The sequence below is a fragment of the Ruditapes philippinarum genome, unplaced genomic scaffold, assembly GCF_026571515.1.
Source record: "Ruditapes philippinarum isolate M1 unplaced genomic scaffold, ASM2657151v2 ctg8372_1_1_1_1, whole genome shotgun sequence".
Classification (NCBI taxonomy): Eukaryota; Metazoa; Mollusca; class Bivalvia; order Venerida; family Veneridae; genus Ruditapes; species Ruditapes philippinarum.
In genome coordinates, this window is record NW_026863565.1 from 26,344 (window position 1) to 40,612 (window position 14,269).

The 14,269-nt window shown below is 33.4% G+C and overlaps 1 protein-coding gene across 1 annotated transcript; it reads right to left on the bottom strand.

Annotated features, from left to right (window-relative positions):
• Nucleotides 1-1,569: 1,569 nt before the first annotated feature.
• Nucleotides 1,570-13,968, bottom strand: LOC132722505 (uncharacterized). Its single transcript, XM_060707015.1, has 5 exons — nucleotides 13,776-13,968; nucleotides 10,837-11,023; nucleotides 9,660-9,784; nucleotides 4,666-4,773; nucleotides 1,570-1,838 (listed from the first exon to the last, which is right to left on the bottom strand). The coding sequence occupies exons 3-5, from the start codon at nucleotides 9,763-9,765 to the stop codon at nucleotides 1,570-1,572; spliced, it is 483 nt and encodes a 160-aa protein (XP_060562998.1). The 5' UTR covers nucleotides 9,766-9,784; nucleotides 10,837-11,023; nucleotides 13,776-13,968.
• Nucleotides 13,969-14,269: the final 301 nt, after the last annotated feature.

Consider the following 14,269-nt stretch of genomic DNA (forward strand, 5'->3'; position numbering starts at 1 on the left):
TGCTGTTTTATGATGTAAATCTTAGAGAAAAGCATTTTAAGATAAAAACAAATCACTAAGTTGAGTAATTATATGTATAATTTGAGATTGACCAAGTCACTTTTAACTACAAACTTCTTATTTTTATTTGCAGAAGCAGTAAGAGACAGCCAAAGAAGTACTCCAACACTTGACATACCCAGAAAGATCTAGAAGAAAAGATTGGAACAAATTGTAGCTTAATTGTTAAAACTATTAAAGTGAATTTAAGCTGCACTTGAACTGTATTTTTGAAATAAAATATCTGAAGTATTTAATATTGTCTTGATATTTTGTTAAACTTTGTTACTTTGCTTTATATCCAAAAATTAAAGTATCGTGGGTTTTCAACGTTGAAATGACATTGAAACTTCAATGTTGTTTCAACTTTCAAATCCAAATATAAATCCAACCTTATTTCAACGTTGAAATCTGACCATAATTCAACGTTGAAACAACGTTGATGTGCCTGCTGGGCAAGCTTTTATGGCTTAAAGTCATCAGCCTTATTCTAACAGGGATGTCCAAGATATTTTACCTCTCCTCTGAATGATTTCACACAAGTGCAATGTAAATAGGTTAATTGGATGAATACTCACTTTTTGTATACTTTCTTTTCAGGTAATCTACTTTGAGATCTTTAAAAATACAAACATCCATTTATTTTGAAACATATGTCACTTTCAAAGTACAGCATGATTGTTAGGTAAAGAGTGAGTGTGTGCATGTGTTTGTTTGACTAAACAGACTGTTTTTCCACATACAATCATCATTGGTAAATAAAACATATGCAAGTTTAAAATGACTTTGTTCTATATAATATTTAGACTAGTAAGTTTGGGTTTTACTAAATATCTTTTTCATTTTCTTATATATCCCCATGGCCAGTAAGTGTGTGTAAGTTTGATTTGAATGCCTTTTTATTCCTATTTACCATCATGACCAGTAAGTTGTGTGTGACAGTTTTATTTTTTTATGTCACACCAACACAGTATAGTTGCTTAAGTTTTACATCGCACCAACACAGTGTAGGTCATATGGAAACTATCCGGCTATACTAGTGGAAGACCTCAGGTGCTCTTCCATGCATTATTTCAGGCATGAACCTGCAAAACCTCAGATGTTACATAAGCTGGCTGGATAGCTTCCTTATATTAAAGAATCCAATAGTCCCTGATGGAAATTCAAACCCACAGCAGTTAGGTGTATGAAGTCAGTGACCTTACCCACTTGGCCATAGATGCCCCAGTTTTGATTTGAAAGCCTTTGTTTTTCTTTTTTTCTTTATACCATCATAACCATTTTTGAATATATCATCATATCAAGTAAGTTAAGTATGTGTAGATTTGATTTAAATGCCTTTGTTTTTCTATACACCATCAGGGTCTGTATGTTCAGTATGTTTAGTTACATTTTGGCTGATTTTACTTATATACCTATATAACCTTATAGTTACTGAGGTCAGCGTGTGTAAGTAATTAGTTTAGCTGACTGTGACTGTGTCATGTAAGCTGCAATTTGACATTTCAAAAATAAATATAGGTAATTAATTTACCCATAATTCCTCTCATCGTCTTCCTCCCCCTCTGACACATGTAACTTTGGTAAAGTTTCTGTTTCCATTGCAACATCAGAATCCTCGTTCATATCAACGTTGTCGTTACCATGGTTATCATCTATATTTGGATCTGTATATGTGTCATTTGAGTCTCGGTAATCATTGATCGTTTCTAGAGTTAATACATTTGGAAGCTCTTGGACTTTTTCACAAATTGTTTTAAATTTTTGATCTGCTGTATCCTCATCATTGACCTTTGTGTCTGAAAGGTCAACCAAAGTTGTAAAATTTCTATATAGTTATCTCTTCTCAGATTCTTATTGAAATTTTCATAAATTATCAGGGTTGTTTGTTTGTTTGATTCATTTTACCCCTTTTCCCAACAGTATTTCAGTCATATAGGCGGTAGTTTCCTAACCATCGTTCCTGGAATCAGGGTTGTTTTTTCCATTCATTTAAATAATTCCAGAAATATGTAACATATATTACCTTCAATTTAGAAATAATAACTTACTTAAGATAATCTTAAGAAGGATAAAAACAAAATTCATGACATTTTGTTCAATAAATGAACAGGACACAAGGGAAACAACTTGGTCAGAATTTGTATTTCATTCTTTTTTTATTATGTCCCTTAGTAGAATTTTTCTTTTCAGTAATGTTACTCCATAACACTAAACAACCGGAAGCAATTCTATGCCAATCTAAAAGAAATATTTTTTTGCCTAGTTAGAGACAAAAATGCAATTTAAATTATTTTGAGACAATATTTTACAAAGAGAGTCATATAATTAGTCAATACAGCTCTAAATTTTAACAAGCAAATTCGTTGAATTTATATCCCCCGCCGAGTACTGGTTATTATTAACACAACAACTGAAGACATAAGGCTTTATTTATATATTAATCATGGCATAAACTGTAATATTCTTTGAACTTGAAGCCTTGTACCTTCAAACAAAAAGAAGTTTTCACTTTATACATATAAGGTAAATCTATGACCCCCTGGAGTGGGGCCAATTTTGACCCCAGGGCTAAAATTTGAACAATTTTGGTAGAGGACCTATAGGTTATGTCATATACCAAATATCAAAGCTCTAGGCCTTGTACTTTCAGACAAGATTTTTTAATTTTGCATTTTTGAAACTCCTTTTCTGGCCCTGTGATCTACTTATGCAACAGACCAGAACCATTTGATCAACTTTTGCAGGGGACCACCCTAGGATCATTTCCTATAAAGTTGGTTGCTGTGCAGTCATATTGTTTCTGAGGAGATGTTTTGTTTTAAAGAAATTGCTGACGACGCAACGATGACGGGCGGTGGGGGATCACAATAGCTCACCTAGATGTAAAAAATCATCTTAATCTCCAGACTTTATTGCCATTTTCAAAGCATCCAAGAAGGGATCTCACAATTTTCAAATATTTTAAATGTTATTGTAACAAATCATTTTAATTCTTCTTTAATAAAAACTAGAAATGTGTCCATAGGACACAGGTGCCCCCGCCGCGCCAACTGTTCTGTCAATCTTATGACTCTAGGTCAAATATTTTTTGAAAACTAAAATCTTTTTACTAAGTAAAGGGCAAGAACTTTACAAATACTGAATATATCCCAAGCAAACCCCAAGTTGAAAATTGCAAATTTAAACTACTGTAATTCAAGGGCAATAACTCTAACAAACTGAAAAAAATCCACATGCAAAGTCCCAGGTTCATAGCTGCACAGTGAGGTGAATCATTATTCCTGTAAATTTAGTGATGTTGATCATTTTTCCTGTAAAGTTGGTCGATTTTTAACTCAAGCACTCAAGGATCAAATAACAACATAACGAAACAGTTTTAACTAAGTCAAGGAAATAACTTTACAAATACTGGGGTAAATCCACAAGCGAAACCCTAAGAACAAACTAAATATGCTGAGGGCAACTTTCCAATTATGTTTAATGACTCTATGTCAAATCCTTTTTGAGTTACATGCAAACACATGTTGAAAATTGCAAAACATTTTCTAAGTCAAGGGCAATAACTCTAAAAATACTAAATAAATCCAGACGAAAATACCCAGGTGCACAACTACACATGCTGATCAACATTCCTGTAAAGTATCATGACTTAAGGTCGAATACTTTTTTGAGTTACATGCGACACAAGTTGAAAAATTGCAAAATTTTAAACTAAGTCAAGGGCAATAACTCTAAAAATAGTAAAAATATCCAGACGAAAATACCCAGGTGCACAACTACACATACTGATCAACATTCCTGTAAAGTTTCATGACTCTAGGTCAAATACTTTTTGAATTACATGCGACACAAGTTGAAAATTACAAAATTTTACTAAGTCAAGGGCAATAACTCTAAAAATAGTAAAAATATCCAGACGAAAATACCCAGGTGCACAACTACACATACTGATCAACATTCCTGTAAAGTTTCATGACTCTAGGTCAAAAACTTTTTGGGAATTACATGCGACACAAGTTGAAAATTACAAAATTTTACTAAGGTCAAGGGCAATAACTCTAAAAATACTAAAATATCCAGAGACGAAAATACCCAGGTGCACAACTTCACATGCTGATCAACATTCCCATAAAGTTTCGTTGAATTCCAGCCATTAGTTGCAGAGAACTACTTCGGAAACGAATTTCGGATGTTTTACTAAGTCAAGGGCAATAACTCTAAAAAATTACTAAAAATATCCAGACAAAATACCTAGGTGCACAACTTCACATGCTGATCAACATTCCATAAAGTTTCGTTGAATTCCAGCCATTAGTTGCAGAGAACTACTCGGAAACGAAATTCGGACGTTTATTAAGTCAAGGGCAATAACTCTAAAAATACTAAAAATATCCAGACGAAAATACCTAGGTGCACAACTTCACATGCTGATCAACATTCCCATAAAGTTTCGTTGAATTCCAGCCATTAGTTGCAGAGAACTACTCCGGAAACGAAATTCGGACGGACGGATGGACGGACGGACGGAAGGACGGAAGGACGGATGGACAACGCCAAAACTATATCCCCCTCCCGATTCCATCCGCGGGGGATAACAAATAAACAATCAAGCAGGTATGTTACCAGAATTATAATGGTCAGCTGGCCAGTCAGTTTGCCACTGTCTAGATATACTATGATCTTCGTTCTCTAGTTGTTTCTGTACACCTTGTAACACTATAATGTCTTCCTCTGTAACAACAAACAAATAGTTTTCAGTTTTAGTTTTATAAATACAAGAGCGATCAGTGATCACATGTGTCGCCTCATGATGGCCAATTTCATGTTGGGACAAGTTTTGTGACAGACGGACAGTGCACAACTAGACTTGGTGCTGATCATTCCTGTAAAGATTGGACAAAATTGCACCAGTAGTTTATGAGGAGTAGTCCGGACAAGCTTTTGTGTATCTGGCAACACACAGAAAAAAACACCTTTTTATCAAAGGGCCATAACTCGGCCAAAAATCATTCAACCAGAAACCCACGCAATATGCTCAAGGACTTGAGCTACAGATCAATCCTGTAAAGTTTCATTGAAATTGCATTAGTGGTATAAGAGAAGTAGTCCGGACAAACTTTAAAAATAAAAATTACTAAAGGGCCATAGCTCTGACAAAAATCATTGAACCGGAAAATGCTGACAATATGCACAACTAGACTTGGTACTGATCATTCCTGTAAAGTTTGGATGAAATTGCACCAGTAGTTTATGAGGAGTAGTCCGGACAAGCTTTTGTGTATCTGGCAACACACAGAAAAAAACACCTTTTTATCAAAGGGCCATAACTCGGCCAAAACTCATTCAACCGGAAAACCCCTGCAATATGTGCAAGGACTTGAGCTACAGATCAATCCTGTAAAGTTTCATTGAAATTGCATTAGTGGTATAAGAGAAGTAGTCCGGACAAACTTTAAAAATAAAAATTATTAAAGGGCCATAACTCTGATAAAAATCATTAAACCGGAAAATGCTGACAATATGTACAACTAGACTTGGTACTGATCATTCCTGTAAAGTTTGGATGAAATTGCACCAGTAGTTTATGAGGAGTAGTCCGGACAAGTTTTGTGACGGACAGACAGACAGACGGACGGACAGACACACAGACGACGGAGAAGTGATCCCTATATGTCGCCACTACTCCATAGAGGCGACACAAAAATTGTACTTAGTACTTCATTACTATACTACTTTGTATGAAAACAAACTTTGCCAAAGCAGCTGTTTTAAGAAGACATAAATTTGTGAATTTTAAATTACCAAGATAAATGAAAATGAGAATTAAATTACATTATCACAAAATCTTACATTCTAATTTCAGATGTAATAGAACTTGACAAAAAACAGCATGCCACCAATTTAATAGATCTACTCATTTAAAGGGATGTTTTTTTTAAACAAATATTATCATAAAGTACCTATTTACACTAACAGGAAGTTTTTACTATTTCATAACTTAATAACATGTGATTTTATGTAAAAGACTTTTGGGAAAAAAAACAACAGGTTTTTTTTTCTTCATATAAGTCTTTGGCAAAATTAAGAAAAGTGGATAACTACATGTAGTTTGAACTTTTTAATAAATGAATAAAAAATAATCTATTAACTATTTCTAAGTATTTTTCTTGTGGCACACTTTATATGTATCTTAGGTTTAGCCCTTGACATGCTCCAGAATGTCTTCTTAAAACCTATTGATCCTTTTATGTTATAAGAGTATGCTTAACAGAAACAATCAGTTTCTGTTCTTAAAGTTACAAGTTCTCTAAAAATATCCTCAAGTCGATCAACTTGTATAGTAAATTTAGTTGGAGAGACTTGGTATTGAACCGCAACAAATACATTTCTAGTAAACCATTGGTTTCATTAGACCACATGCCCATACTTGTTAATCTGTTAAATTTATTTTATTTACTACCTGTTAATTTAAGTTAAAAGACATTGTTTCTTATCATGTTGAGTGAATTGTAAAGAACATAATAATGATAACCAGCAAACTATCTTTTTTATCAACATAAATATTGTTGTCAAACCAACTAGAATAATATGAAACAACCCATACATCTATAGCAAAGAGTTTGGTGGAATTTGAACGAAGATTAGAAATCAACTTATAAAAGCTCTCGGTTGAGAGACAATGTCAAAATTTCACTGACGCAGGAAAATATCAGGTTTCAGCATAAGTGGGCACCTAAGTAGTACCACCAACCTTCCTTAATCAAACTTCCACAATTGAAAGAATCAAAAGTCACTGGAAGGATCTGGACCAGCAGTGATTTTAGGCAAGTGATTTGAATCAATTAAGACAAGTAAAAAATTGCTGGGAAATGCAGCAATATGATTGTCACGGCGAAAAACAAAAAAAAAACCAACCCCAACACAAAAAAACAACAACAAAAACAGTTAAATATATTGATAAGGTATCTTCAAATAGCATTGTGTTGAATTGCCTGAATCTCAATGAGATCTATCCACCTAATAAGTTTCAAATTGATACCTCTAACACCTTTTTGAGATAAGCTGCGGACAAAAAGTATGAAAAATAACAAATGGCAATAACTAACAAAATATAAAGGGTATCATTCTTGCGCAAAACACTCCTCCCCAATAAGATCTATCCACCTATAAAGTTTCATGTTGACATTTCAAAGACTTTTTCAGAGAATGATATGCTCTCAAATGCTTTTGTAGTTATACCCTGGACAAAAATAAAGTATGAAAATAACAAAGTGCAATAACTGAAAAAACAATGCACGGTAGGTTATCATTCTAGTGTGCTGCAATGCTCCCCAATAAGATCTATCCACCTATGAAGTTTCAAGATGTCAAAAGTTTGAAAAATAACAAATGGCGATAACTCAAACATTATAAAAGATAGAGTTATCATTCTTGCGCATAAACGTTCCTCCTCAAAAAGATCTATCCACGTATGAAGTTTCATGTTGACATTTCAAAGACTTTTTCAGAGATATGCTCCACTCAGGTGAAAAACTTAGTATGAAAAATAACAACGGGCAATAACTAAAAATTATGAAGGATAGAGTTATCACTCTTTTGCACTGCATACCTCCTGAGTGAGATCTATCCACCTTTGAAGGTTCATGTACATATCTCAAAGGCTTTTGTAGTTACACCCTGGACAAAATTAAGTATAAAAAATAACAAAGGGCAATAACTGAAAAATAATGCGCGGTTAGTTATCATTCTAGTGTGCTGCACTTCTCATCAAAAAGAGCTATCAACCTATGAAGTTTCAAGTTGTTACCTCTAACACTTTTTTAGATATTCTCCGCACAAAAAGTATAAAAATAACAAATGACAATAACTCAAAAATTATAAAGGGTAGAGTTATCATTCTTTCGCACAACATTCATCCTCAAAAAGATCTATCTACCTATGAAGATTACATTGACATCTTAAAGTTTGTTTTTTCAGTTAATTAATGCTCCACCCAGGTGAAAAATTAAGCATGAAAATTAACAAAGGGCAATAACTCAAAATTTAGGAATGTTAGAGTTATCACATTGCACACCTCCTGAGTGAGATCTATCCAACTATGAAGTTTCATGTTGATATCTCAAAGGCTTTTCGAGTTATGCTGTGGACAAAGATTGAGTTTGAAGAATAACAAAGGGCAATAATGAAAAAAATATGCAGCGTAGAGTTATTATTCTTGTGCAGTGCACTTTTCCTAAATATGATTTATCCACCAATGAAGTTTCAAGTTGATACCTCCACCTATGAAGTTTCAAATTGATACTTTTTGAGACATGCTCCGGACAAAAATGTAGAGGAGCGGACGGAAGGACAGACGGACGGATGGAGACTAATTCTATATCCCCCACCGTCTTTTCGGCGGAGGATAATAAAACATTTTCTTGCTCATATCTAAAGGAAACTCAGAATTTTGCTCACAATAACGAGACATGAATTCTGAATGAAGTTTGATGTTGTGGTAAAAACTGATTTAACCCTTTACCTCATGTATACGCGAAACAACGCGGAGTCCCCCTCATCGCCAAGAAAATTTTGGATTTGTCAGAGGCTAAAAATGACCCCGGGTCGATCATAAGGTAACGTGTAACCAACGCTGAAAAGCCTTTAACTCTATCTCAATCCCTTGAGAAGTTGCAGCACTTTGAAATAAATTTTGATGGAAAAAATCGAGGCAAAATAGTGATTTTTGGCAATTTTGAGATGTCCCCTCGTTGCCATGGTAATGGGAAATTTAAAACTGAGCATGTCGTTACAAAGGCAATAGTCCAGTCAACATTTGTGCCAAGTTTGATTAGTATTGAAGCATTTTTCATAGTTTCATAGCAGTTTGAACTTGTAACAGGAGGCTTTTCAGTGAAAACGGCCATTTTTCACAATATGCTCATGGGGGGAAAGGGTTAAGGACCAAATTAAGTTATTTTACAACCTGGTATGGTGAATGTTTATTGTGAAACGCATATAGAAAAACCAAATCTCATTTTAGAGAATTGCGCAAAAAAAAATGAAATTATTAAAAAAAAAAAGAAGACAATTTAAGTTCTTAATTGCAAATATAGAAACTTAGGAATGTAATGTTCAAAGACATTTTACACGTGAAAAGATTCACTCTGAGAGAGACATAGATCCGACATGAAAACACATTAGTCAAAATATGTCGTCCCTTCGTGTGTTCGCATTTTGAGGCGAATACGCGAATATATACGGATGGCGTAAATCAGCCACCATACATAATCCATTCAAGGCGAATTTCTCAAGCATGTCGAAAGGATGTCCGGAAATGTGTTAATATAAAACGCTGATATTTCGTGTGTTGATACAAATACTGTTAAGATTCTATATGGTTTTGAAAAAAAAACTGTTGCTATGTAACTTTTCACAGAAATGGGCTGCACAATGATTGCGTAAAAACAATAAAATGTCGGCTGTAGAAATCGAAAGGCATTTTGTCACGTGACTTTTGCCCATGCTACCGAAAACTACCCATCACAATATCACGGCGTTGAGACGCCGTGAAATAACTAATCAGCCATGGAAACCAGCACTCTCTGAAGAAAAATGATCAAGAGCATGATAATTACCAATAGTTCTTTTATGAGTATCAATATTTGAGGTCAAGGTCACATCACCGGTATCTTGTGTCTGTATAACACCTTCATCTGTTACCAACCAACGTCCTACTGGCATTAAACTGTGTATATTGTATCTAAAAATAGAAATAGCAATGGTCAACTGAAAGCATGATATCATTATTATTTTTTATTGATTTTATTTTTTATTGTGTTTTTTATGTCACAGCAAGACACAGCCACTTTTCAACTTTCCTTGTGGAGGAAGACCAAACCCCTTTTTGAAATAATTAAAGTAAACGCAAATATGTCTCAGAAATTCTTTCAAATAGAAAATGCAGACATCTGTAAACAAGAGCTGTCAGTAGGACAGCATGCTACATGATTCTCAATCATACCAACATAACTGTAATTTGTATACCAACAGATCTAGTGTAAGGAACTCCATTTAAAATTTCATCTTTTTAAGACTATTTTAAGGGGAGCCGTGGCCTAGTGGTTAAGCTGTCTGCCTCTCTTCCCAGGGATCATGGGTTCAAGCCCTTTTGGGGTCACTACCATGTTTCTTCGTATGACACCAGTACTGGTTGGTTCCAGGAAGCGTACTCTAAACAGATTAGTATAAGTTGCAAGAACTTGTTTCGCAATTGAACTTGAATAAATATGTTTAAACCAACACTATTTCAAGCTCTTGTGACCTACTTGTGTATAAGACTTGGACTATTTGTATCATTTGTTTGTTGGAGGCTACCAAGGGTTTGTACTTTATTGATTGTTTGTTGGGTTTTACATCAAACCAACACAGCAGAGGTCTTATGACAACCTTCCAGCTTTACTGGTGGAAGAAAACCTGCACTATTTCAGGCATGAGAGGGCACGTGAGTTGAACCAAAGACGTTCTGTAAGCAAGCTGGATAGCTTCCTAACATGAAAGAATCCAAAGTCCTTGATGGGGTTTAAACCTACAGTGTAAAGTTTGGTAAAAATCTACCAAGTGGTTAAGGAGAAGATGTTGATTACAAGAACTGTGAAAAACAATAAGCAACAAACTACTAACCCTGTTTAAATCTGAGCACTGTGTTTGCCAGTGCGAGCTAAAAAAAACAGGTAAAGCACTCTGATTCAAGATTAGCAGAAAGTTTTTTTTAAGTATACTTAAATTATGCCTAGAAAATAAAGAAAAACATACTCAGAAAGTAATTCTGCTAGACCATCAAATCCATTCTCTATGGCAACATCTTTTGGTAACTGTCCGTTCTTATTGTGTAACTTGAGACACTGCTTGCTGCCCGGTTTACGGAGAAGAAATGTTGCTACTTTGGCAAGACCCAGTCTGGCAGTAAAATGCAGAAGAGATTCTCTGGGTGGTGGAGTATCTGTGACAAGATAAGATAGTGCAAATATATGAATATTCACAGTAACATACAACTATATGACTGATTAAATACAGAATATGAATGATTGAATAGAAGATATTATGTCAATTGTATATTAATACAGATCATATTTCACATATAGGAATTACAATATATTTCCAATAAATCACTTTTGAGAAATAAGCTATAATCAATATTTGATTATGAATATGTTTTTCAACTTTTATTTCATTCATCTTTGATTTCTTACAAACTGTATTGTGTTGAAATCTTACTTCCACTGTAATACTTGTTGACGACTCTTGATATCAAAATATTAACCAATTGTTTTAAGTTCCCATAACTATAATTCATTTTAAAATAAATCTGCAAAATTCAAGTAAGAATAAGATATTCATAAATCTACCCATGCAACCAGTAGAGACCAAGATCAGCTGGCAAATCCTTGCAGTCTGATCATGGTCTGCACTGCTCGCTTTTCAGTTTATACATTTTTCTTTATTTTCCCAAAAAATAATACATGAAAATGGTTTTGTCCAAATTGTAAAATGGAAAAGTCTGTTTAAGATAATTAGCATGGTAAATGTTAAATAAAACAAACTGAACAAAGATTTATTAAGAATAAAAAAAACTTATTCCTTTTTTTCCTTTATCTTAACTACAGTGTATGCAAACGTTCACACATATAATAAAAAGATTTGAGTTCTATAAACAACTGTAGCCTAGGTAAAAACAAAATCACTCTTTTAATACATACTTTTCTACTTAAAGGGAAAAAACAAGAACAAAAATAACACAAATCTCTAACTTAACCAAGCCTTGTGCTATAAGGTTACATGTATCATGTATTTACAACAACATACTACACACCTATATCAAGCGTAGCATACCTTTTGCTACTTTTTTCACTATATCATTTCCAAATTACCTATTTTTACATTTTTCAAATAATTTAATAAGTTTAACTTGAATTGAATTAATTCACCTAGTATGAAAAAACAATCATATGATTTAAAACTGAAACTAAGAGAAGGTTTTCAGGGATATTATCTTAATATGTCACATTACTCATGTTTAATTAAAGTCTAAATGTGATGTTTAAGGTGAGGTTTGATGATAAAATTAAGACAGACTCAATTATTACATGTCCTGTCAATGTCCATTGTTGATTAACAAAAGTTCAAAATCATATTTTTGGTATACACAAATGCCCCTTGCCAAGATTCTTGTCAGTAACTAATTTTCCAAAAAGCTATACCCATTTACTGCGGGACAAAAAAAAGTGAGGGCAGGTACAGCACAGGTTGCATTAATTAGGCTGCCACTGCCATCTCTAGCTTTCTACAATATATCACAGTTTACATAATTATATAAATATGAGGTTTTTATAAAAAAAATTATCATAATGTCTTATAATTCAATAAAAATAATTTTCCCCTCATAATTCATGATCAATGAAGGGTTCTGTTAGATATAAGATGCTTTTTGCTCCTTTATTTTCTTTGTTTTTGTTGTTGTTGCTTTTTTCATGGGGACAAGTTAGAGATGAAAATGACTCAGTACACCTACTTATATTAAACCAGTCACATGATACAATTAATATGACATAATTTCTATATAAATATCTATGACACTTATCCAGGTAAACAGTTATAAATAGCTCATGAGAAATTAGATGCATAATGTTTTTACTTAACATTTTGTATGTATGAAATAAAACCTCATTTCAAACAGAAAATCATTTTCTGTTTACTACTGTTTATCTTTATTTAAACTGTAGCAAAATTTAATGCTGTTTTATTGGATGCTGTATTGCAATGTACTGTAATGTAGGAAGCAGTTTTACAATAATGCTGTATTGTAGGATGCTATATTGCAATGCAATGTAATCTAGGAAGCAGTTTTACAATAATGCTGTATTGTAGGATGCTGTATTGCAATGCAATGTAATGTAGGAAGCAGTTATACAATGATGCTGTATTAAAGGATTCTGTATTGCAATGTACTGTAATGTAGGAAGCAGTTATACAATGATGCTGTATAGAAGGATGCTGCATTGCAATGCAATGTAATGAAGGAAGCAGTTATACAATAATACTGTATTGTAGGATGCTGTATTGCAAGGCAATGTAATCTAGGAAGCAGTTTTACAATAATTCTATATTGAAGGATGCTGTATTGCAATGCAATGTAATGTAGGAAGCAGTTATACAATGATGCTGTATTAAAGGATTCTGTATTGCAATGCAATGTAATGAAGGAAACAGTTTTACAATAATACTGTATTGTAGGATGCTGTATTGCAAGGCAATGTTATGTAGGAATCAGTTTTACATTAATGCTATATTGAAGGATGCTGTTTTGCAATGCAATGTAATGTAGGAAGCAGTTAAAAAATAATGCGGTATTATAGAAAGCAGTTTTACAATAATGCTGTATTGAAGGATGCTGTATTGCAATGCAATGTAATGTAGGAAGCAGTTATACAATAATGCTGTATTGTAGGATGCTGTATTGCACTGTAATATAATACAAAATGCTACAAAACAGTACAGCTTCACTGAAACACAACTTGCTATGTTACAATTTCACTTAAATAAAACTTTTAAACATTCTAGTAAAACTTACTTCATAGCAGTTTAAAATTATCTATACAATGAAGTTTTTACTACAGCTATACTACATTACAGTTTCAATGTATCAGTATTACAATACATTGCAAATTCAATATATCGCAATTTCATCCCCTTACCGTTTTCAGAATCTGATCCAAGCAATGACACCAATCTGGAAAACTGCCGTAAGTCAATGCCCTGCTAAGTCTATTATCTAAGGAAGACAACTCTTCATCTGCCACGTTAAAATTGTCTCCCTTGATTAACTCCAAATCATCAAGTGAATCTGAACTAATCACACTGTCTATGAGAAACTGTGAAAATATAAAGCACTGTCGCTGTTAAATGTGAAAGCACTAGTCACTAGGTTCGTTGATTTTCATCATGAAATTCCACAACAGTTAATTTAAACTTCCTCCACAATAGTGTGTCCTGAAAAAGATTTAAAAACAAACTGAATTTTTTTACAATACATACAGTACACAGTAGTCTGGCAAATGATGACTAAAATTTATATCTCTTTGAAATTGTCTTGAAAATCCTTGAAATTAAAAACAATGCACTAAGGTTCTTATCTACACTTAAAGCTGAACAGGAATGATTCATAAAAGTAAATGCCACTATTATGATT